At 40.5% G+C, this 25,182-nt stretch overlaps 2 protein-coding genes across 2 annotated transcripts in view; one reads left to right on the top strand and one right to left on the bottom strand.

The window, feature by feature from the left end:
- The first annotated feature begins 452 nt into the window (after positions 1–452).
- Positions 453–7,885, top strand: prxl2b (peroxiredoxin like 2B). Its single transcript, XM_014166306.3, has 7 exons — positions 453–667; positions 1,477–1,681; positions 2,234–2,285; positions 2,401–2,464; positions 2,623–2,698; positions 3,617–3,735; positions 7,302–7,885. The coding sequence occupies exons 1-7, from the start codon at positions 608–610 to the stop codon at positions 7,326–7,328; spliced, it is 603 nt and encodes a 200-aa protein (XP_014021781.1). The 5' UTR covers positions 453–607; the 3' UTR covers positions 7,329–7,885.
- A 356-nt stretch (positions 7,886–8,241) lies between these two features.
- The window catches only part of LOC106582826 (membrane metallo-endopeptidase-like 1), a 42,963-nt gene continuing 26,022 nt past the window's right edge, over positions 8,242–25,182 (bottom strand). The window contains exons 18-23 of the mRNA XM_014166305.3: positions 13,690–13,809; positions 13,415–13,548; positions 13,036–13,101; positions 12,789–12,884; positions 11,785–11,861; positions 8,242–11,690 (exon numbers count right to left, since the gene is read on the bottom strand). Coding sequence (XP_014021780.1) covers positions 11,591–11,690; positions 11,785–11,861; positions 12,789–12,884; positions 13,036–13,101; positions 13,415–13,548; positions 13,690–13,809 — 593 coding nt within the window. The 3' untranslated portion in view covers positions 8,242–11,590. The remainder of the gene's footprint in view (positions 11,691–11,784; positions 11,862–12,788; positions 12,885–13,035; positions 13,102–13,414; positions 13,549–13,689; positions 13,810–25,182) is intronic.

Genomic DNA, 25,182 nt, shown 5'->3' with positions numbered 1-25,182 from the left:
AACATGCTAAGTAGTTGCAAAGTAGCAAGTACCTAAAGTTGTCTGGAATGAGATTCAAACACGCAACCATTGGGTTGCTAGACGTTCACATTATACACCCACCCACCATACTGTCTGCCTTAAGTAACCTTCTGTCTTATGTAACCAAACATAACATATCATACTAATTTGAGAGTTCCGGATTAAAATTTACTGTGTTACGTCTAGTTTATGAGACCAGGCTGGGGTAAACCCGTACATATAGTAATAAAACTTGAAACTTGAAAATGTGTCTGTTTTGTGCTTCAAACGCATGCACAAACTGCGCGAAATTACATCATCTTTGAATATATAGCTAGATATAATCCCAGCTATTCACTTTATTCAACAATACTGGAAATTGGAATATAGGCTACTTTTTATCCGCTCATAAAAATGTATACTTTATGTTATCAAACCCGCCCACGTGCGTTCATCGCGCCAGGGTGTTGTTCTCGATTGTGATTGGATATCAATATGGAAATAGGCGTGGTCGTTGTGCAACCAGCGTGTCTGATATAGTCGGTTGAGTAAGAGTCGTTTTTACTAACGTATATTGTCTCCAGTCAATTTAATACCTTCTGTGGAAATGGCAAAGATTGAACTAAAGCCAGTTGGAACGAACTTGTTGAAGAGTGTTTCTGGAGAGGTACGTATGTGTTGAAACGTCAATGTGTGTGTGAGAATGGTGGGTTTAGGCTCCTAGCTAGCGTTAGCTAGCTGACTTGGAAGATAGTGTAACGACCCTGGCTTTATAAACGCGGATATCGACTCTGACGTACGAGCATGCTTTTGCTGCACAGTCGCGCTGGACTTCGGGCTAGAAGGTCTGCTCCCTCCTTGTTTCATTACAATACTAAGTAGATATAGACCCAGGTTTTTACTGGTTCGGCCAAATCGGTTTTCTCTTTATCAGGTTGTGCCAGGTTTACAAAGGTTGTGAACGGATTTCCTAGCCAGCTAACTAGCTACTTTGCGAGCCACAGGCAGCACTTTAATGATTGGTATAATGACTCCCTTGCTGAAATCACAACCTGACCATTACGTCTTCATCCATCTTATTATTGCAGCAAATTGTAAATGGCATCCCCTAGGTATGGGTCAAAATGATCAATACAATTCAGTAGAGGGAGCACAAACATTGATCTTCCCCATCTCAACCACTCCCTATCTACCTCCTCCCTCAACGTTTCATACCTCCCGCTTTCCCTTGCTTACTTCTATCCTGCCTCCCTCACTCTCTCAATGTTTCATAACATGAAAGTGTTACTTTGTTCTGACCGACCATTTTACATTGATTATCCACTCAGTCATTGTTTGTGAGCCACTAATGTACTTCATTCAATTTAAACACTCTCCTATGAGAGATAACATAACTATTCAGGGAAGTAACCTCCCTCCTTGCCTCCCTCCCTCAAACTTTCATAACATGTCATTTTTCTCTGTCATTTGTTGCAGAGTGTGGAGCTCCAGTCTTTATGGCGTGACAAGCCTGTGGTCCTGTTCTTCCTGCGCAGGTTTGGCTGCCAGGTGTGCCGCTGGACAGCTGCAGAGATCAGTAAACTGGAACCAGACCTGACAGCCCACGGTATCGCCCTAGTGGGCATTGGACCTGAGGAGACAGGCCTGAAGGAGTTTAAGGAGGGAGGATTCTTCAAAGGAGGTTAGAAAAACCATTAATGCTTTGCAAAAAAACAGATTCTCGATTGCGGGCACCGAGTCAGTTGTCCAAAGTCACATTACAGTTGGCTGTAAGTGTCAATACACCAATGATGTCTACAACCCAACCTTTTTGACTTCTCAAGCAACCACAAATGTATTCAAACACAATTGACTTAAAAAAAAAAATTCAATAAAAATGTTTTATTTAAGCAAATAAAATATTTGCTTAAATAGTGTATATACATTTTTTTTTTAGGTATATCAAAATATATTGATCTTTGAATACCATTTAACTTTTTAATGACAGTTTGTCATTTAGAATCAATAGAAGCTTTGTCACCCTTACACAACATATGTAGCTTCCTTTTGTAACACTCAGTGCAAGTGGGTGTGTCCTAAGTAGCCATAGCTACATAGTTATGGCCGTTTTACTAGGAAAGCAATAAACCTGCCTCCTGTTGGATTCCACAGCCGACCATAAATGCCCTGCCATAGTAAGAGTTTTGAGAATTTGTCGATCGTAGCATAATCCGCCTGTTGTCTTCTGTGGCAGACCTTTACATTGACGAGAAAAAGCAATGCTACAAGGACCTGGGCTTCAAAAGGTAAGCTAGGTTGTCTGAGGGCTATTTACTTCCCTAGGTGTACTACTTGGAGTGCCAAGAAGAAAAGTAGCTCTGGCATAGAACTTACATTTTGTAATTTTACATTTGTAAACAGGTACACGGCTCTGAGTGTGGTTCCTGCAGCACTGGGGAAGAAAATACGAGAGGTTACGACAAAGGTAACGTTTGTGATTTCAATTTGTCCAATTGCTGTATTCATGGTTGACACGGGAGGGGGGTTATGTTCAGTTGATACTGCATGTATATGTCCTCTTCTGTCTGTCAGAGTGGAATTGGAAGGTGTTTTACATGATTTGTCCTCTGCTCTGTCTTCCAGGCCAAAGCTCAAGGGATCCAGGGGAACTTCACTGGGGACCTCTTACAGAGTGGAGGCATGCTCATCGTGGCCAAAGGTAGGTCCAAACACAGACATGGGGAGAAAAGGTGGAAGTATATTCCAGATAATCGCCAGACTGAACCATATATAGGTCAGAAATACACCATACAGCTTTCAGGGGTTGACCTGTCTGGAAAGACATCTCAAAGCTGTTGTGATTAGAATTGATTGCTGGAAAGATATGTTTTTCAAATATTAGCTAAATACATTAAAAATAGCAATGTGTGAAAGTAAGTGTCATGAGTTAAGATCCTCAGGGGATTTTTTTTCATAAATAGATCTAATGCTGTGGCCACCTTTTGTGTACTGTACCAAAGATTTTTATAACTAACCCAAGATACACTACAACATGTCATTTCCAAAGGGAGCAAATGAAGCATAGTAGGCAGAACAAGCAAGGAGGTGGGCAAAACCAAGCACGAGCTAGCGAGATCCTATTGGTTCGTTCTAGCATGCGTTTGCATATTTCCATTAGGGAACGCCTATGAAGTACACGTGTGCAATGACTCAATTCGCCCTTGCAGACTTTCTAAACAATGCAATTCTTAGAAACTTTGGGAAGGGTAAAGTCTATAAAACGTAGTCCTCTGTTTGTGACATAATCCTTTTTTTGGGATTAGAAAATTGTATTGAGATCAAATGTTTCATAGATGAGAAAATGAGCAGAATGTCGGCCCAGTCTCGCTCCATTTTCTCCCACTCCTGGCCACTGGGCTTCCTCTCATAACAGTATTTGGTGGTGGATGGAAATTCCAACCACATGCTTCAGATTTATACTTCTGCTGAAACATCCGGCTCCTTGTTCTATGTGTGACTGTACTATAGACTCTCCACCAGATGGCAGTTTGATAACATCAGTTCACACTAGACTGGTATTTCAGGCTGTTGGTATGCATCTCAGGCCTTTCCATGCTGTGTTTCGTGTACTATACAGGTGGAGAAAAAGTTCTGCTACACTTTGTCCAGGATTCACCTGGAGACTATGTACCATTGGAGGACATTTCCAAGGCTCTTGACATCTCAGCCAATGTACAAGCAGGGGAGAGACCACAGGTAAGTTGGCAACCAACCAATGACGGGCAAGACAAGAACATTCTTGAGAGAGACCATGTTCTGGAATAATTGATATTATTGTGATTTAGTGATTACTGCTGTTGTGAAAGAGCACAGAGTGGAACATTTTAGATCTGATCATGGCACTCTGAGAACGCGCTGAGTTTTTCCAAGCTGCGTACAAGTTCCTCATGGTGATTTTCCACTGATGCTGTGTGCAGACACAGCCACACGTGTATCAGCGAATACTCCTTATTGACAATGCCACACACGTTCTGCCTGCACTCCATGACCCAGATCTCTTCTTCAATTTTAGATAGGCAGCCTGTATTATCACTCTTACTTCTCAAAACCCCTTTGAACCTTGACAATGGTCTTTGTGGCTGGTGTAATGGGTTTTTCAGCATATCCCTACAGTGTGAGGTTTTGAAAAGGCTCCCATGAGAACCTGATGATTTCTCAGTGCTCCAATGGAATCAGGAAGAGAACAGACAGACCAAGAATACCATAGCTGCTGTTTCATCTCCCGAGGATGTTCCCGTGACTAGGTTGAGCTGTTGATCATTTGTTGTAGGGAGAGGTCAGACTGGCAGGGTTTATATTTTTAACCTGTAGAAAATCTTCAGACTCTCCATTTACCTTTTCTTGGTTATTTAATCGTTAATGTGTTATAATCTGTCTAAATCATGTGTTATCTTAAACCACCATTCAGATAAACACAAATTGGAGCTATAACGATGAGTGCCCGGTCTGGCCACCTTGAACCTATGCGAATATAAACATAAGAAAAAACAACAGACATCATGGACGCATCCTCCAGTTCTTATTTTACCTCAGTGGTCAGTGTGTGAATGGACACAGTGCGCAGTTCGACTACGCTACTGATATTCCCTGGGGTTGTTCGGCGTGCAAAACAACTTGTAGATCTGTGACTGTCAACACAGTTACTTGCTTAGTTCGACACTGAAGGATAAGTTGTCACAAAAGATGTGGCGTTTTCGGGAAGGTAGAACTTAATATGAGCAAAACGTTTGAGGAAATCGGCAATTCGGAATGTTTAAAATCGATTTTCTGACCGACGCATGCTACATTTGGATCAGTTTGTGGACTGATGCAGTCGTATCTTCAACATTTTGAATCAGGGACCGATGCGTGTCGGTGAATCATTACATCCCTAATAGTCACGTTTACGTCCACCCACCCATCGTTTTGTCATTCAACAACACAATAGGGTTTTTGTAAGCACATGCCTCGAGAAATAAACAAGAGTCATACTGAGTGGCTGGTGACCCGGTGATTGTTAGTGATGTCTGCAGGCCTAAGATGCTCAGCATGTGGGCTCTGCAGGCTGCCCTCAGGCAGGCCGATGTGCTGCTAACACTTCACAGTGCCAGGCCTAGAGCCAGCAAGGCATGGGTGTTTCCCCGTGACTGCTGAGGACAAGCAGATGTCCTCTCACCAGCTCGGGAACACAGCAAGCTTTATGTTTTCTTTATAAGGGTGAAGAGGTGGGTGAAATAAGCCTTTAGGCTCCAACGTCTACATTGCAGTGCCGCGGTCTGTAAGCCCGGAAGGCGATGCATTTCATAGATGGCCATCTTATCATGGTTATCATGAGCTAAACATGACAGCGTGAGTTAAAAAGGCATGTGGCTGTTTGATAATCACAGGAGAACAAGTTTCAACTTAATCTGTCAATGGTGAGAAATGACTCCAGCTCACCCAGTGTGGGTGGGTTAATATGCCCACATAGGTCCTCTGGCCTGTCTGGTAGTAAACAGTGTCACTCACAGGCTGCTATCTGTGTCTGAATCAGAGCTGGAAATGCTCGATTTCTCCCAGGGGAATCACTTCAGTCCCCTGCATTTTATTTCATTTAACCTATATTTAACTAGGCAAGTCAGTTAAGAACAAAATCTTATTTACAATGACTGCCTGCCCCAGCCAAACCCGGATGATGCTGAGCCAATTGTATGCTTTCCTATGGGACTCCCAATCACAGCCGGATGTGATACAGCCTGGATTCGAACCAGGTACTATAGTGACGCCTCTTGCACTGAGATGCAGTGCCTTAGACCGCTGCACCACTCAGGAGCCCCTGTGCCCCTTGCCAGGTGCCCCAGGGACATAGTTCCACCCTCTTCCTCAGGAAGCCACGAGGTTTCCCCTGGACAGGGCTTGGTGCACAGGGCATTGCGAGGTGGTCCCTGAATTCTACACTACAGGCCAGCTTCTGTGAGGTGTGCTGCATGGCAAAGAAGCTGTGTGTTTCTGTTATTGGAAGATTGAATTAAGTTAATGTCATTGAACCTTTTTATGAGACCTGCTGTCAGTTGTACGTCTGTGGCAGGAGAGTGTTCCTGTGGCTGAAGGCCAAGTCCTGTTCTCAATGACGCATTAAAATTAAAATGTTTGCGCCAACACTTAGCTGCCCTAGTTGGCTGTAAATCCAGCCATTGTAGCATTTCATTTGACAGCAAAACGGATTAAATCTCATCCCTTCTCCAGAATGGGCTAAAAGTGCTCTATTCCTGAGTTTCCACATCTCTGAGAGAGTGGCATTCAGAAATAAGGAAAATATTTGGCTCGCATAAATCAAACTACAGAACCTTTATCTACAGCATAAATGAATCAAGCCCAAGGACCAGTACATCCTCATCAATGCAGCCCACATAAAACTCAAAAGGCACAAAGGAAATGAAAATACTGTCTGTAAAACAAAACAGTAGCTACGCCGAAGTCTAAAACATATGGCGTGTGTATATATAGCAGTACTACGTACTAGCTATGGAAAAACGTGACGTGTCTTCCCCTGGATTTGCACCTACAGGCACGCTGACTGCCTACAGTGTGGGCCGCAATAACATCTCCAAACTGAGTTGACAATTTCCTCTCGACTGTATTTAGAACTGAAGGGATGTTCTAGAGCGTGGGCGTTTACATGCTGATGAATGTGAGTTATAAATGTCCTGCAACAGCTACTGTCGGCAGCAGAATATCCGAGAAATCTTACTACTGTGACCTTGGAGCAGTGTGCATACTCATTATGTCACTCACAGTTGACTTACCTGTCTGAGTACATGTACAGCAGGGGTAGGAAACCCCGATCTTTGAGAGCTGTAGGCACTTCATGTTTTTGATTTAACCGACGGGGAAGACCAGGTGTGCTGAACTGATCAATTAGCTCAGGTGTGGTGCCTAGTTGGAACAAAATCCTGCAGTACCTCCAGGAACAGGGTTTCCTACCCGATGTATTTAAATTATCCTCATCCCCCTGAGTCGTTTTTGAACTATTGTTTTTGCTTTGAATGAGTATAGCTATGAAAGAGTACCCATCTTTCGGCCTTTCGCTATGTAATTACATGCAGAATCTACCGCACACACAGCTGATTAGTGAAGGTGCTGGAGGCAAAAGTCTTTGCACACTTCCAGTCATATGCAAATGTATTTAATTGTGGCTGAGCTTTCAGTCAGTCAACCTTTATCAGAGCGCTATGTAAAATACCCTGTTGAAGGTTTATCCATATAGTAGTATAACCTAGGTATCTCACTGCATCTCCTCCCAGTGCAACGATGATGTTTGTACCAGATGACGCCTGAACACACCCTGGACCTGTGACAACTCAAGTGCACTTTGGGGAGGAGAGCTGAACCCCGACCACCAATCAAGAGGGGCAAATCCAGACTGTGAAGCAGGATGATTATAACCTGAATCTGCGTCAATGTTTCTTATAATGGATACCCCAACTCGCTACAACCAAATCAATTTTGATTCTCGATATAGTAGATTACTAGATGTTTGTCTAGCTTGTAAATCCTTATTTATGATTGTGGATAATGTTATTAAATAGTATAAAGTTGCTTGTTTACTGCTGAGTGGCCAGTCACTCCAGTTCCGTCACAGAGCAGATAATTTAAACACTCGCTGTATGTGTGCTGAGGCTGGTGCTGACTTACACATGCCTCGCTAGACATTCCCATAAATTATCCTGATACTTTTTCCTTAAATCAGATACCTCACATAACATTTAACATTGAAGACTTGTATAGTAATTGCTCAATGGTCTGTGACATTTTACAATGTACTGTGTTTGAAATACTTTTTGTATGTATGTGTTGTGCCCAATTAAAATTCTGTTTTAGTGGCTTATGGGATTGAATACAATGACTTCTCTGTTGAGTGTTTTGCAGAGATCTGTGAACACTTTCCACAGTCGTGAAATACAACCATGGAGTTCAGTCATCTGATCTGGACAGAGCTGCCAGGTGTTGGCTGTACGACCTTACAGTAACCATATTATTTTTGACATGGAGAGCTGGAACACACACAAGCTGTCAAGTTCTCATGAATTAAATATTTGTACCTGATCTGGAAGAAATAGCACCGTTAGATCGACTTGGGTTTATCTAGGCAAAAGTGTATATATATATATATATAAGGTAATATAAACAGTGTTAAAATATCCAACTTGGATTCCACAGTGAACTCAGGCCCAACACTTGTTATGTTTAGATAAAAGTTAATTTAATCAATTTACATAATATCTTCAATAGGTATAGCATTTGTTTTTACACCAAGATATACAGTAACAATTTGCATATTACTAATGCAATATGCATTTTTATCACAAAACGGCACATTCAGAACATTGATGTACACAAACATTTAACATAAAAGTTTGAAAATGACTCACTAGTTTGAGAAGTGAGGATTTAGCTCCATAGCTCTTTATAATGATCACAATAAAACATTGAAAAAAAGTGACTTGAAACGTCTCAGGTAAACAATCAATTGACGGCGCTAATAACAGATTGAGTCACAAAAATAGCTGTTTATATAGATAATTATATAGCAGCATGAGCTTTCACCTGTAAATACCAGAGAAGCACAGAGCACTGACAAGGTATCCTATTGTTGCTCCAGAAATATTTTATTTGTGTTCCATTTTGGTTTATAGTTATATCAACCAGATATGCAAGAAAAGTACAAATCCAATTGCAGATAGCTGCAGTTGGGGTATTTATTTGATTCTAGTGGTCTAAGGAATACTGGTGGGGGAATGTATATTATCACAGGTTGAAGAGGCTATTGTGTGTGTCAATGTGTAAGAGGTATGTACAATTCTCAAACTGATTTTGTGCAAATGGTATTGTTTAAATCTTATGTGCATGATGAAACCATTAACAGTTAGTTTAAATGGACAACCAAACAATACAATGGCACATCACAAAGTAGTGTACTATATAGGGAATAGGGTGCTATTTCAGAAGCAACCCAAGTAGCTTATCTAGCTTTTATCTTTATATTGTCACTGTTGGTTATTTTAATTCCTTGTCAACTATGGATAGTCGCTTTGATTGGCAACAAACTACTTCACCACTCACATCCCAAGTGAAACAGGCACCAGTAACAAAGCTATCGGAATCCCCTGCACGGCACTGTACAACATCCAAGCCATTACAAGAAGTAAACAGGCAAAGTGATTGTAAATAAAGCTTCAAAGGCAAGATACATATATCATGAACATTCACTAAATCAGCCTCTGATCAGACATAACAGTCATGTTCAATTGACAAAGGCATCCTGAATTTTCTCAATGACAGTGTTGAGCTTTTAACAACGTCTGTGTGTTTTCTTTCCCCAGCAGTGCTTCAAAACCCTCTGTTCCACCACCATGGCAATCTGTTTGATCATGTTGTCAGGTTCTCAGTCGCTCTCTCCTGTTCTGCCCTTTAGTTCTGCTGTCATTACTTGTTAATCAAGGTAGAAAAGAACAGTTCTGGCCTTGACCGGCAACTCTCTAATGAGAAGCCATTTCCCCAGTGTCAATCTGTCAGTCTGTCCAAGAGGCCCCTATAGCGATTAGTTACCAGGCTCCCAACTGTCCCCACACACGCACCAGCACACAGTCTTTCTCTGGGCCGCTAGTCAATGGCAGAGATCAAGACGTGCCCCTTCACCTGGACTTCACCTGCTTCTCTATTCAAACCTACGTTCCACCTCTGTGTGGATATGCCAATGACTATAGGGTTTTGCCTCAAAGGTTGCATACAATAATCAAGTTCTAGCTTTTAGATGTTCAATCACGGCAAGATACACAACAACAGGTAAGGAATTATGAACAATGTACTTTTTTTTTTTTTTAAACAACTTCGTCAAATTGTGAACATGTTTTGCCTGTTCTGGAAACTATTGTGGAACACCTTGTAGTGATATCTGAAATATTGGTATTTTAGACATCCGAGCAAGACCATAAAAAATTGCTACACCTACCCCTTTTTTGGGGGGAATATAATATTTAATTTAATTTCTCTATTTCTTGCACACCCAATATGGAAAGGGGTATCCGGATCCAAAAGTAAAGAGTATTTGTCTCTATATATATTTTTTTAAACAGAGGAAGGAGACATGGAGGAAAGGACATGGCTGCACATTCCTCATTATATGAAGTATCACCCCCCTCTTCCTTTCTGCTGGCGATGCCAGGACTATTGGTAGGCGCTAACCCCATGACTATTATGGGATGATGGGAACAGTTTTCTGTTCTTTATTTTATGTGGAAAACACAAAGCATTGTATACACTTAAAGACTTCTGTGCACCTTTTTGAAAAAAACTCCTCTAAATGTTTCTTTCTGATCATATCCTAGTCCCAAATGCTGACTGGTGCTGTGTGGACAAAGCCCGAGATCAGGAGCACTGTTGATCAAATGTTTGTCTCTGAAACATACTGTAACACAACAATAAGTCAGTCAAGTAAGTCAAATCACTTTCAGTTGTGATCGAGTATTGAGCATCTAATATAAATAAGACATTGATCACTCCATGGCAGATCATTATCACTATAAATGAATCTCAAACAAAACAGTGCTAGCCTAGCAAGTATTTAAGCTTATTGCCAAGCATATATCTTCGTAGATCTCACTTTTATATATGCTATATCAAAAACATCCTTTTTTAGATTTTCAAAATGTTCACAAGGTTAAAGCTGCAAAGGTTTAACAGTCTGATGTCTTCAGGTAAATTATTTCAAAGAGTGACGTAGCCAAGCCTTGGCCTAGGAGTGAGACTAGTTATGTCCATCTCTAGGTCACCGCTGCTCTTCATTTTCACAGAGCCTTTATTCATTTCATAGTCACACTGTAATGTCAGACTTATTATTCACTTTTGCCTGTTGCCCTGTGCCAAAATGTCTTAAAAAACAAATGTTCCATATCAGACAGGATCGTACCAGGCAACTCAGTACCAAAAGATACTTCTTGCACATAAATGAAAGCCACTAAATATGTGGGCTTAAAAAGCGTGGTGGATTTGCCATCTGAATGACTTGGCAAAAAGAACAGAGTTATATAGGAAATTCTTTAAAAAGTCAGTTAAAGCATGTAAAGCCAGCTTGGCTCAAACATATTCTACAAGGTCTTAGGAACGTTCTACATTTGCCCGACTATGCATGGATCCACTGACCACCCACGTTGGTCCATAGGAGCTTCAGATGTATGCATGTATACAACAAAACCACTTGTAAACAAGAACAAGCAAAACTGTTCACCCACAGACATCTTTAGGTTGAGTAGCCATATAAGTACATACGCATTCCAAGTGTTTTTCCTGTCTCATCGTAGTTTACGTCTGCTTCAAGTGGTGATACTAGGGTGTAGTTTGGTCAGTTATCCAATCCGTAACACTTGTGTAAATGTCTGTTATCTTCTGCCATGTAAATCAATCAGACATACTCCAAGGCAGGATGCCTCTTTGGCGTCAGTATAACACAAGGTGGTTGTTAAGCATGTTCTTTCGTTTAGCTGCCCCAGTCAAGAAATAAATAACAAGAGTAGAGCCGAAAAGCCCAAACTGGCTACCACACCCGACATTTCATCTCAGGATTCATGGGAGTACCTGGTTTGCACTGGAATGCATCTGAGAATGCTCCAAAATTCTGTAGGGAGCCAAGTACCCTGTGAGAGAAGATAGGTAATTGAGTGTTAACAGATTGACAGAAAACACTATGTTGGAATAGCCAAGCGCTACATTTTTACTGTTGGTCGTTACCTGTATTCCAGGGGACTGTGGGAGTCAGTCTTGATGCACTGGCTGGCATATTCAGGCCGATAGGCACCACACCATACCTGGAGGAGAAAGATGTATCACTAATTAAATCATTCAAGTTTGATACAGTAAAAGCACATTTCTTTTCTCTACTACATGTGTTAGCATTTTACCAGTGCTGATATTTTTTGCCTGAATATACAGTAAATGTAAACCATTAAATGATAATGATATGCCTGAGAAAAGTCTTTTTTCCAAAGTGCCTTTCGACAGCCCATCTGAACAATCCCAGTAGGGATTTTGTTTGGCTGTTATGCAGACATTGGCTTTTGACCTGGTTTTGGATAAGGACTATAAAACACTAGTCTGGCTTTGCTCTTGCCTTGTTTTCCCTGGCACCGCGGGGATCTTTAAAAAATAAAAAATTCTGTACCCCTAGGTAGGTCGCTTGATATAAAGTCATGATCTGGTGTAGTTTTAAACTCCTTGGTCCAATTGTTTATCTCTTGAAAACCAAGTATTTAGGAAAATATAATCTCTTTGGGTTTTTGTTCTCAGTGGTCTCTAGACCAGTGTTTCTCAGTGGTCTGTGGACAGCAGTGGAGGAAGGACACTAATTTAGCTTTTAGGTCCCTGGGGTAATAAAGGTTGAGAAACAGTGGCCTACTTTAGACCAGGGTTTCCCAACCTTGGTTAGCACTACACAGCTGATTCAAATAACCAACTCATCATCAAACTTTGATTATTTTAATCAGCTGTGTAGTGCTAGGCACAGGGGTGGGCAACTCCTGATTGGTGTCACACTGTTTCTCCATGCTAGCAAACACAGCTGATTAATAAAATTGCGTTCTAAACTGAAGATCATGATTAGGTGATTATTGTAGTCAGGTGAGTTAGCTGGGGAAAAACTGTGACACCAATCAGGCCCTTGAGGACTGGAGTTGCCCACCCCTGTAGGGGAAGCCTGCTTTAGACTACTCAATTTATTAAAATGGGAGCTTACTCACTTGGGCAAAGTTAAGAAAAAAAAGTTGCTTGTGGTCCATGTCCAGACCAGGTAAACGAAGCTCTTCTCCTTCTCTCTCCACCCACTTCATGTAGGCCTGACCACAAACACACAAAAAAACATACAAATATAAAATATAATTAGATAGTATTTAGTCAGAGATTTTTTTGTTTTTGGTATGAAGAGGTTCATTGTGTTTTATGGGGGTTGAATGCGTTTTGTCAGGGTGACATAATTTGGTGTAGCACCTTGTAAGCTTGCCGAACACCTCCGTTGTCTGCGATGTTCTCCCCCAAAGTACTAATTCCACTGACCTGGGGTAACACAGAGACAGTCATTAAAGTCCTACTCCAGTCTCCTTTTCACCTCATTTAACACCTGATTTAGGTGGTCTTAAGTGTATGTACATTAGTATATTTATACTTAAAATATTGGAAAAAAATTCAAAAATCACTGCAGGACGTATTTAACACACTGACAGCTAAATGGTAAACACTCAGTCGAGGTTCTTCCAAAAAATTTATCGAGCAGCTTCTATAATCTTTTATAGCTAAAATGAAGTTTTAGTCATTATACCCAAATACATTTAACATTTTGCCCATGCTTCAGCTACATTGAGAAACTCACATTTTGTCCTCCTGCAAGCTTCCAGTTGAAGTTGCCATATTGTTGCACCATGCACTGTGACTGGTCCTTAAAGTGCTCAGCAGAATAATTACTCCACCAGTTAAGCATGTTACCATCCTTGTCAAAATTACGGCCTGTTTTGAAAGATATGTGGAATTAATTGTGATGCAATCGCTTGACATTTTCCCATGAATTAATACTCTATACTAAAAATGATTGTGCAACACATTGGACACAGACATGGACAGTGACTGTAAATATGAGGACTGCCTCACCATTGTCATCAAACCCGTGGGTGATCTCATGTCCAATAACCATCCCTATTCCACCAAAGTTCAGGGCCTGGAGCTGCTGCTTACTGAAGAAAGGAGGCTGCAGGATACCGGCAGGGAATACTAGGAAAAAGGACAGAGAGAAACGTACAAAGGAATAGATCGGGCCAAATGAACTAAGACCGTCTATAATCGTTGTGATGGAAACTTTAATGTTGGTGCTTTTCTTTTTACCAATTTCTGTGTTATATGTTTGTGCTTTTCTAATAACTGTTTTCATGCAAGTGACTGATTGAACGAACCCTCACGATCAGTATCTGCAATTTGGCAGTACGCCCAGACCCTTATTTTGAGAACGAAAGATACAGTGCCTTGCAAAAGTATTCACCCCTTAGTGTTTTTCCTATTTTGTTGCATTACAACCTGTAACTTAAATGTATTTTTATTTGGATTTCATGTAATGGACATACACAAAATAGTTCAAATTGGTGAAGTGAAATGAAAAAAATAACTTGTTTAAAAAAATAAAACACGGAAAAGTGGTGGGTGCATATGTATTCACCCCCTTTGCTATGAAGCCCCTAAATAAGATCTGGTGCAACCAATTACCTTCAGAAGTCACATAATTAGTTAAATAAAGTCCACCTGTGTGCAGTCTGTCACATGATCTGTCACATGATCTCAGTGTGTGTGTGTGTGTGTGTATATATATGTGTGTGTGTGTGTGTGTGTATATATGTGTGTGTGTGTGTGTGTGTATATGTGTGTATATGTATATATATATATATATATATATATGTACACATACACACCTGTTCTGAAAGGCCCCAGAGTCTGCAACATCACTAAGCAAGGGGCACCACCAAGCAAGCGGCACCATGAAGACCATGGAGCTCTCCAAACAGGTCAGGGACAAAGTTATGGAGAAGTACAGATCAGGGTTGGGGTCAAAAAAAATATCCGCAACTTTGAACATCCCACAGAGCACCATTAAATCCATTATTAAAAAAATGGAAAGTACATGGCACCACAACAAACCTGCCAAGACAGGGCCGCCCACCAAAACTCACGGACCAGGCAAGGAGGGAATTAATCAGAGAGGCAACAAAGAGACCAAAGATAACCTTGTAGGAGCTGCAAAGCTCCACAGCAGAGATTGGAGTATCTGTCCATAGGACCACTTTAAGCTGTACACTCCACAGAGCTGGGCTTTAGGGAAGAGTGGCCAGAAAAAAAGCTTGCCAAAAGGCATGTGGGAGACTCCCCAAACATATGGAAGAAGGTACTCTGGTCAGATGAGACTAAAATTGAGCTTTTTGGCCACCAAGGAAAACCCTATGTCTGGCACAAACCCAACACCTCTCATCACCCCGAGAATACAATCCCCACAGTGAAGCATGGTGGTGGCAGCATCATGCTGTGGGGATGTTTTTCATCAGCAGGGACTGGGAAACTGGTCAGAATTGAAGGAATGATGGATGGTGCTAAATACAGGGAAATGTTAGCGTCTTCCAGAGATTTGGGACTGGGACGGAGGTTCACCTTCCAGCAGGACAATGACCTTAAGCATACTGCTAAAGCAACACTCATGGGGTTTAAGGGGAAACATTTAAATGTCTTGGAATGGCCTATCCATTTTAATTCCAGGTTGTAAGGCAACAAAATAGGAAAAATGCCAAGGGGGGTGAATACTTTCGTAAGCCACTGTATCTCAGTTTCAAGGTCTCAGCTTAAAGAAGCCTCGTGAGGTATTGATCTGTCACATGCATGACCCAGTATTGGTTGGATGAATTAATTATAAATAAGCTAAATCATGCAAATATGACTTGTCTGCAGTATATAAGAGAACTAATGAGACTGCCTGTGAGAGCTCCTAACAGACGTTCACTATGGTGAATCAAGTTTGTTGGAACCTCTTCAGCGCGCTGATAATAAACAATGATTAATTTATGATTGACTTTGAGTGTCCCTGTGTAAGAATTTCCACAAAAAATTGAAGTCACCAACAGGATTATTCATTCTGCCTGCCAAGCTTTCCAGTGGGGAGTGGGGGGCATTCTATGAAGCATGAGGGAAATTCCTGTCTGACCACAAGAGACATCATCCGTGAACAATTGTGGGACGGCAACTGATTTTAGTAAGTCAATTTAAACGAATCAGTATAAAAAATAAATGATATAAAATGAAGGCGACCAACGCATAAAAAGGTACCCATATTGTTATTAGAGAGAAGGCTATTCACTAGTCTAACGAGAAGACTAGAGTGAGGAAGTAACGGTACCATGGAAAGCCTTGCTGACAGCTATCTACAGGCATTTATAATAAATATCTACAGTTGAAGTCGGAAGTTTACATACACTTAGGTTGGAATCATTAAAACTCGTTTTTCAAACACTCCACAAATTTCTTGTTAACAAACTATAGTTTTGGCATCTACTTTGTGCATGACACAAGTAATTTTTCAAACAATTGTTTACAGACAGATTATTTCACTTATAATTCACTGTATCACAATTACAGTGGGTCAGAAGCCAGACTATGGTTTGCAACTGCACATGGGGACAAAGATTGTACTTTTTGGAGAAATGTCCTCTGGTCTAATTAAACAAAAATAGAACTGTTTGGACATAATTACCATTATTATGTTTGGAGGAAAAGGGGGAAGCTTGCAAGCCGAAGAACACCATCCCAACCGTGAAGCACAGGGGTGGCAGCATCATGTTGTGGGGGTGCTTTGCTGCAGGAGGGACTGGTGCACTTCACAAAATAGATGGCATCATGAGGTAAGAAAATTATGTGGATATATTGAAGCAACATCTCAAGACATCTGTCAGGAAGTTAAAGCTTGGTCGCAAATGGGTCTTCCAAATGGACAATGACCCCAAGCATTCTTCCAAAGTTGTGGCAAAATGGCTTAAGGACAACAAAGTCAAGGTATTGGAGTGGCCATCACAAAGCCCTGAACTCAAGCCTATAGAAAATGTGTGGGTAGAACTGAAAAATCATGTGCGAGCAAGGAGGCCTATAAACCTGACTGTTACACCAGCTCTGTCAGGAGGAATGGGACAAAATTCACCCCTTATTTTGGGAAGCTTGTGGAAGGCTACCCGAAACGTTTGACCCAAGTTAAACAATTTAAAGTCAATGCTACCAAATACTAATTGAGTGTATGTTTACTTCTGACCCACTGGGAATGTGATGAAAGAAATAGAAGCTGAAATAAATCATTCTCTCTACTATTATTCTGACATTTCACATTCTTAAAATAAAGTGGTGATCCTAACTGACCTAAGACAGGGAAGTTTTACTCGGATTAAATGTCAGGAATTGTGAAAAACTGAGTTTAAATGTATTTGCCTAAGGTGTATGTAAACTTCTGACTTCCACTGTATGTACAGGATATACATATGGGGAATAGCAAATGACAAGAGAATTGTTGAAGATGCACATGGGTAATAAGGGAGATTAGAGTGTGTTTAGGAATAGTACTCAGTGAATGTGGATGTGAAAGTTGTGTGATTGTGAGATATGGCATATTAAACTGATTGAAATTTGGAGGTTTGAAATTTGAATAATAAATTGATTGACATTATTACTATTATGATTGAAATTCTGATAATAAGAGACTGAAATTTAACTGTAAATTACTGAGTGAATGAGAGCTGTCAGGGGACTAGCTCACGTGTGAAAAAGGTGAATGAATGTCCCAACCAGTTCTGTGAATTGAGTTTTTCAGTCTGTAACGTTATCTAGGGTTCTGTCCACCACCACCCGTTGGATCTACAGGTGGAGGATAACATGTCACGATTAGTAACGAGGATAACATGTCTCAGAGGATAACATGATTACACGTCTCATTAGTAACAAGGATAACATGTCTCTGAGGGTAACATGCCTTTAGATTACATGAGGATAACATGACTCATCACTGGAGTTTGATTGTATAACGTTATTATGTATGTGGAGATATGAAAGGACTATTCAAAAATATGCTGTTAAATATAACACTGGAGTGAATATTCAAACCCTTGTATGAATAGAACACTGGTGTAGAGGAGGAATTTGTGATGTAACACACGTGTAATGGGTTACTAGAGATAAAGTAACATAATATTGAGTATAATGGGTTACTAGAAATCTGATGAAATAACAATAAAAATAATAATAATATACAACTTGCACACCCACACATCAACATGCTTAAGTGGTGTAAAAAATTTGGAGAAATGTTCAGTGGTCCCTTTATGGATCATTTGATAAAGATACGGTTAAAGCATTGTACGGGACTTGACTTAAACCTAACCAATAAAACTATAAATGCTTATATGATTTCCTCCACCCTGGTAATACATTTTGAAATAAATCCCATACCCTGTTAAATAGACCCAATGATTTTCTGTATTCACCTACTCAACCATTTAACTTGCTAGGTAGGGACTTATTATGGACAGAGCACCATGCCATCTACAGGGGACTGATAGACAGTGCCAGCTCAGTTAATACATATTGATCCCTCCAAAGCATTACATGTTAATCTTAAAATAATAGACATTTAATAAGTGTGAAGCAGAAAGTGAATATCCATCAGAAATGTAAAATAAATATATAGAGTAACATTGTTAGGGTAGACTAAAATGAAAACAATGCCTTCCAATATGGATAAAGTTATCATGTTTGTTTTGTTTTAAACCTTGCAATGGGGGAAAAGCAGAATGTTGTTTGAGAGTGATCGAGTATATTGGTAATAGTAGATTAACTTCTTTGGGGTAGGGGGCAGTATTTTCACGTCCGGATGAAAAGCGTGCCCAGAGTAAACTGCCTGCTACTCAGGCCAAGAAGCTAGGATATGCATATTATTAGAAGATTTGGATAGAAAACACTCTGAAGTTTCTAAAACTGTTTGAATGATGTCTGTGAGTATAACAGAACTCATATGGCAGGCGAAAACCTGAGAAAAATCCAACCAGGAAGTGGGAAATCTGAGGTTTGTAGTTTTTCAAGTGATTGCCTATCCAATATACAGTGTCTGTGGGGTCATATTGCACTTCCTAAGGCTTCCACTAGATGTCAACAGTCTTTAGAACGTTGTTTCAGGCTTCTACTGTGAATGGGGAGAGAATAAGAGCTATTTGAACCAGGTGTCTGGAAAAATGCCATGAGCTCAGTCACACGCGCAGCCGTGAGAGCGAGCTGAGTTCCTTTTCATTTCTGAAGACCAAGGAATTGTCCGGTTGGAATATTATTGAAGATTTATGATAAAAACATCCTAAAGATTGATTCTATACATCGTTTGACATGTTTCTACAAACTGTAATGCAACTTTTTTGACTTTTTGTCTGGACTTAGTGCATGCGCCTTCTGCATTTGCAATAGTGAACTGAACGCGCGAACAAAAAAGAGGTATTTGGACATAAATATGGACTTTATCGAAACAAAACAAACATTTATTGTGGAACTGGGATTCCTGGGAGTGCATTCCGATGAAGATCATCAAAGGTAAGTGAATATTTATAATGCTATTTCTGACTTTTGTTGACTCCACAACATGGCGGGTATCTGTATGGCTTGTGACTGAGCGCTGTACTCAGATTATTGCAAAGTGTGCTTTCGCCGTAACGCTTTTTTGAAATCTGACATAGCGGTTGCATTAAGGAGAAGTGTATCTTTAATTCTATGCATAACAGTTGTATATTTTATCCATGTTTATGATGAGTATTTCTGTAAATTGATGTGCTCATTCACCGGATGTTTTGGAGGAAAAATATTTCTGAACATTACACTCCAATGTAAAATGGGGTTTTTGGATATAAATATTAACTTTATCGAGCAAAACATACATGTATTGTGTAACATGAAGTCCTATGAGTGCCATCTGATTTAGATCATCAAAGGTTAGTAATTTTAGCTGTATTTCTGGTTTTTGTGACGCCTCTCCTTGCTTGGAAAATGGCTGTGTGGTTTTTCTTGTCTAGGTGCTGTCCTAACATAATCTAATGGCATGCTTTCGCCATAAAGCCTTTTTGAAATCGGACACTGTGGTTGGATTAACGAGAAGTTTATCTTTAAAATGGTGTATAATACTTGTATGTGTGAGAAATTTGAATTATGAGATTTTTGTTGTTTTGAATTTGGCGCTCTCCTATTTTGCTAGCGCCCCACATACCCCAGAGAGGTTAAGAGGACTTCCTATTGGGAAGGGAGTCCTAGTTGAAGGAAAATGATATGGAGACTAGTGAAAGTAACAAAGTGAATGGTAATTGGCTTTCAAATTGCACTCCAATAATGGAATATCTTAGTAATTTGAAGAAGTAAGAAAGGGGGATCGAGCATTGGGAATGATATTAAATTAGAGGCCGCTCACTCTTCAAGGCTTGGTCCACTGCTCTCGTGTTTGTGTTATCTGTTGTTTGGGTTAGAGATATAGCTTCCTGTGATACAATAGATAGCTGCCAGTACACACTGAACTCAAACAGGCTGTATGAAAGACAGTGGGGAAATTTGGGACAGAGGTATGAATAATTGAATAAGCAAGTTTTTGACAATTCTATAGTTTGGGTAGCACCAGTGATTTTAAGAAGGTAATGTCATCTAAAACAATATTTTTCCATTGCGTGGAACTGTGACCAGAATGAAGTAGATCTAAGTAAATGTTTTAGTACCGAATATTGAGCTGATAAGTCAGCACTAACTTTTTGAAGGTCCTAGTGGATTTCATATTTTGACTAGTTTTATGTCCCAGGGACAGTTTGTACAGAATTGTATGTTAATGCAACAGGTCAAAATGACAAGATTACAAGAGAGGGGCTCTGGGATTGTTTACTTTAGAAGGTGCCTATTCAGCTTGATGGGACACTGCATCATCTGAAGTATAATTATGTATAAGACTGATGGAATGTCCACTACCAAGTTTTTTTTATGATTATGTATCTCTCCCTTTGAAAGGCTTCCTAAGGCAAGTGCCTTGGGAGAGCAGTTAAAGCTACCCGGATCCAGCTGTTAAGGGAGCTCCCAAATTAAGTTAGGCCTGGCCATTTTTTGTTTGTTTTTTCCCAATGATTTTTGCCACACACACGCCAGCACTCACACACAACCCACCTACTCACAGGTTAGAAAGGATGCTGTACACAAATGACATTTCTGAAGTTTCTATTGACAGAGTTTTGGTTGCACACATGTAAATTATCTTCATAAGAAATGTACTGAATGTAAACCTGATACACAAAACGTTTGAAATATCTTTAAATAATGTCTGAGGTACAGGGAAACAAACACTCACTTAATAGGGCTGACTGACCTCGGACCTCTGTTCTGACTTCCTGGTGAGACCTGATCACCCTCACTATAAAGACTAGAGACATTGAGTGAGATTTAAATGGGCTATGTAAACTCGAATAATTAAGAAAAAGTTTATAATTTATCAATAGTCCTATGTGTGATTCGGACCACGAGTAAGATATCGAGGCAGCCCCAGGCTGAAACACATTATCGCGTTTGGATAGTGGCCGGTCAGAGAACTCTGAGACTCAGGCTCGTGCACGAGGGCACGAGATGTTTTTATTTTCTCTCTCTTTGTACGTTTACACGCTTTCCGGGTCGGAATATTATCGCTTTTTTACGAGAAAAATGGCATAAAAATTGATTTTAAACAGCGGTTGACATGCTTCGAAGTACGGTAATGGAATATTTAGAATTTTTTTGTCACGAAATGCGCCATGCTCGTCACCCTTATTTACCCTTTCGGATAGTGTCTTGAACGCACAAACAAAACGCCGCTATTTGGATATAACAATGGATTATTTGGGACCAAACCAACATTTGTTATTGAAGTAGAAGTCCTGGGAGTGCATTCTGACGAAGAACAGCAAAGGTAATAACATTTTTCTTATAGTAAATCTGACTTTGGTGAGTGCTAAACTTGCTGGGTGTCTAAATAGCTAGCCCTGTGATGCCAGGCTATCTACTGAGAATATTGCAAAATGTGCTTTCACCGAAAAGCTATTTTAAAATCGGACATAGCGAGTGCATAGAGGAGTTCTGTATCTATAATTCTTAAAATAATTGTTATGTTTTTTGTGAACGTTTATCGTGAGTAATTTAGTAAATTCACCGGCAGTGTTCGGTGGGAATGCTAGTCACATGCTAGTCACATGCTAATGTAAAAAGCTGGTTTTTGATATAAATATGAACTTGATTGAACAAAACATGCATGTATTGTATAACATAATGTCCTAGGGTTGTCATCTGATGAAGATCATCAAAGGTTAGTGCTGCATTTAGCTGTGGTTTGGGTTTATGTGACATTATATGCTAGCTTGAAAAATGGGTGTCTGATTATTTCTGGCTGGGTACTCTGCTGACATAATCTAATGTTTTGCTTTCGTTGTAAAGCCTTTTTGAAATCGGACAGTGAGTCTTGTCTTTAAAATGGTGTAAAATAGTCATATGTTTGAAAAATTGAAGTTTTTGCATTTTTTAGGTATTTGAATATCGCGCCACGGGATTACACTGGCTGTTGAGTAGGTGGGACGCCTAGCCCATAGAGGTTAAGTTTTCTCCACCTCGAGTGATATATTTGTATTGCTGTTGTTGTTTTGTTTTCTTTGTTTTTGTCTTGCTTCAATAACAGATCTCACGAGATTGGGTCTGCTGGATGGTCGTGATTTCTCCCTAAGGATACGCCCTCTTGTAACTCTGCGGTGAGATCGCCAAGATGATAGGGGAGTATAAGCCAATTTGAGAAAAAAATATTTTCAACTGTGTTGTTATTAAGAGTATTGGTAGTAATAATAATTTGTCATACAGTAAATAATTTGTCTGGATTTCCTAAATCAGAAATGCCCTAAACTAAACTGTTGTTCTGGTCTCTCCTCTCTTGAGGTTATGGCGGTGGTATCTAGATGTAACAGTGTAGGTTCCGTCCCTCTCTTCGCCCCAACCCGGGCTCGAACCAGGGACCCTTGCACACATCAACAACTGACACCCCACGAAGCATCGTTACCCATCGCGCCACAAAAGCCGCGGCCCTTGCAACGCAAGGGGAAACCCTACTTCAAGTCTCAGAGCGAGTGACGTCACCGATTGAAACGCTATTAGCGCACACCACCGCTAACTAACTAGCCATTTCACATCGGTTACACTCACCCCCCCTTTGACCTCCTCCTTTTCCGCAGCAACCAATGATCCGGGTCAACTGCATCAATGTAACAGTGTAGGTTCCGTCCCTCTCTTCGCCCCAACCTGGGCTCGAACCAGGGACCCTTGCACACATCAACAACTGACACCCACGAAGCATCGTTACCCATCGCGCCACAAAAGCCACGGCCCTTGCAACGCAAGGGGAAACCCTACTTCAAGTCTCAGAGCGAGTGACGTCACCGATTGAAACGCTATTAGCGCGCACCACCGCTAACTAACTAGCCATTTCACATCGGTTACACATGGAAGGGATCATTTTACCAAGAACAGTGTGAACCTCAACCCCCCTAACCGGCTGAAGCAATGGCGACAATGGCGTTCAGTACTGTCCTTCACCACTTCTACCGTGAGACCTGAATCCGAGCCAGCACCCTGTACACAGCATCCAGCCGACGCTATCAACTGCCTTTTCTCTCAGGAGTGCGACATAAGTCCATGTGGAGTGAGCATGGAGAGAGTTCCCATCCAAACTTCTATCATACTGCTGGTGTACTGGTCGAAAAATGGACAAAGACATAATGGACTGTAAAGGACAGTGGCGGCTCAGGTGAGAGACATTATCAAGGGCCATCCACTTTGAACATGTGCCATTAGGAGGACAAACTGAAACACTATCTGAAGAAGAACATGAAGAAAACGGCAGAAGGATGAGTGCCGGCTGGGAGGGAGGGGGGGGGGGGGGGGGGGTGGTCAACCGTGCATGTAATGGATTTAGGCAATCACGTTGATTGTGGAGGTCTGCACACTGCGAATTTGATAGTCATTTAGACTAAGAATGCATTGAGATACCAATCTGTCATTACCACAAATTGGGGCCGTGATGAGAAACGTTAATGTTAGAAAAATAAGATAAATATACTGTATGCCAGTATTGGTTTGTGCTAAGTTGAGGGTCTTAAATTAAAATGATAGAACCAACGTGAAGCACTAAGGACCGTCATTCTAAATTTGAGTTGGATAATTTATCAATAGTTATAATTATGATTTGGAAAGGCGAGGCTTCTAGAGACAGAGCTATGCCCCTAAATTGTGAGGAGAGCCACTAGATTGTAGCTTGGGCTAACCTTGCCCCAATCTCATTCCTTTTAAAGGTTGGTGTGAAACTGTTATAACATGTATTCTCTCTCTTCCGAGTGAAAGTCACTATGCATGTGCCCTAGACCAGATTCAGGAGATCTCTAGAGACTTGGAATTGGAAATGCTAAAAGAATTGCTTAAATTGGCTTTGCTAAACAGAGGCTCTTGACTATCTTTTGGCAGGTCAAGGGGTATTTGTGCAATCATTGGCGATGAATGTTGTACTTTTGTCCTAGATCACTCTTCTAATGTGACTGGTCTCACCGAATACATTGCCACTGTTGCTAAGAATAATTACCCACAACCAGAGTGGACGCCTGCAACTTGGTTGGAAGTTGTGGATCTCAAATTGCCCAATAGGCTGCAGCATGTTTTTTCTTTCTTAGTTTGTCTAAATTGTGGTTTTTAACATGCTGTGCATGTGTGTGTATTCTTGATAAATTCACTCCCGTTAATAGAAGTATAACCTTTATTATGATTATAGTATTACCATACTAATTACATTGTATAACCCAGAATGAAGGGTTTGAAATGATCTGTGTTTTTTCTGTGTTGATTTCCCTTACTTTAATAGGAGTATAGACTATTTTGATATAGAAGCTAAAGTCTAAATGCTTACATTAAAATGTAATGATTATTATCACACAAGAGATAAGAGGATGGAATGTGATGGAACATTTTATGTTGGCGCTTTTCTATTTAACAATTTCCGTGTTCTATGTTTGTGCTTTTCTAATAACCGTTTTCTGTGTTCATGCAAGTGATCGATTGAACGAACCTTCACTATCAGTATCTGCAATTTGGCAGAACGCCAAGACCCTTGTTTTGAGAATGAAAGATATCTCAGTTTCAAGGTCTCATCTTAGAGAAGAAGCCTTGTGAGGTATTGGTCTGTCACATGCATGACCCAGTATTGGTCGGTCACATGAATGAAGAAAACATGAATGATGAATTAATTATAAATAAGCTTAATCACTGCCCCGTGGGACCTCCTGACAGACGTTCACTATGGCACTTCAAGTTTGTTGGAACCTCTCCAGCGCACTGATAATAAACAATGATTCATTGAAGATTTCCATATCATGCAACCTTTTATATCAAGCGAATGAAACAAAATTCTTCACATCTGACTAATCATCATTGCACATTACCAGTCCATGTGTTAGCAGCATTGTCTGAGTTGCATTCATTGTTGCTGGCGCCCCAAGCCAAGTCCATCTTTTT

This window comes from Salmo salar, chromosome 22 (genome assembly GCF_965601325.2).
Source record: "Salmo salar chromosome 22, fSalSal1, whole genome shotgun sequence".
In the NCBI taxonomy this organism is placed as follows: domain Eukaryota; kingdom Metazoa; phylum Chordata; class Actinopteri; order Salmoniformes; family Salmonidae; genus Salmo; species Salmo salar.
Note: the sequence above shows the minus strand (reverse complement) of the source record. Positions and strands in the feature narration are given on the sequence as shown.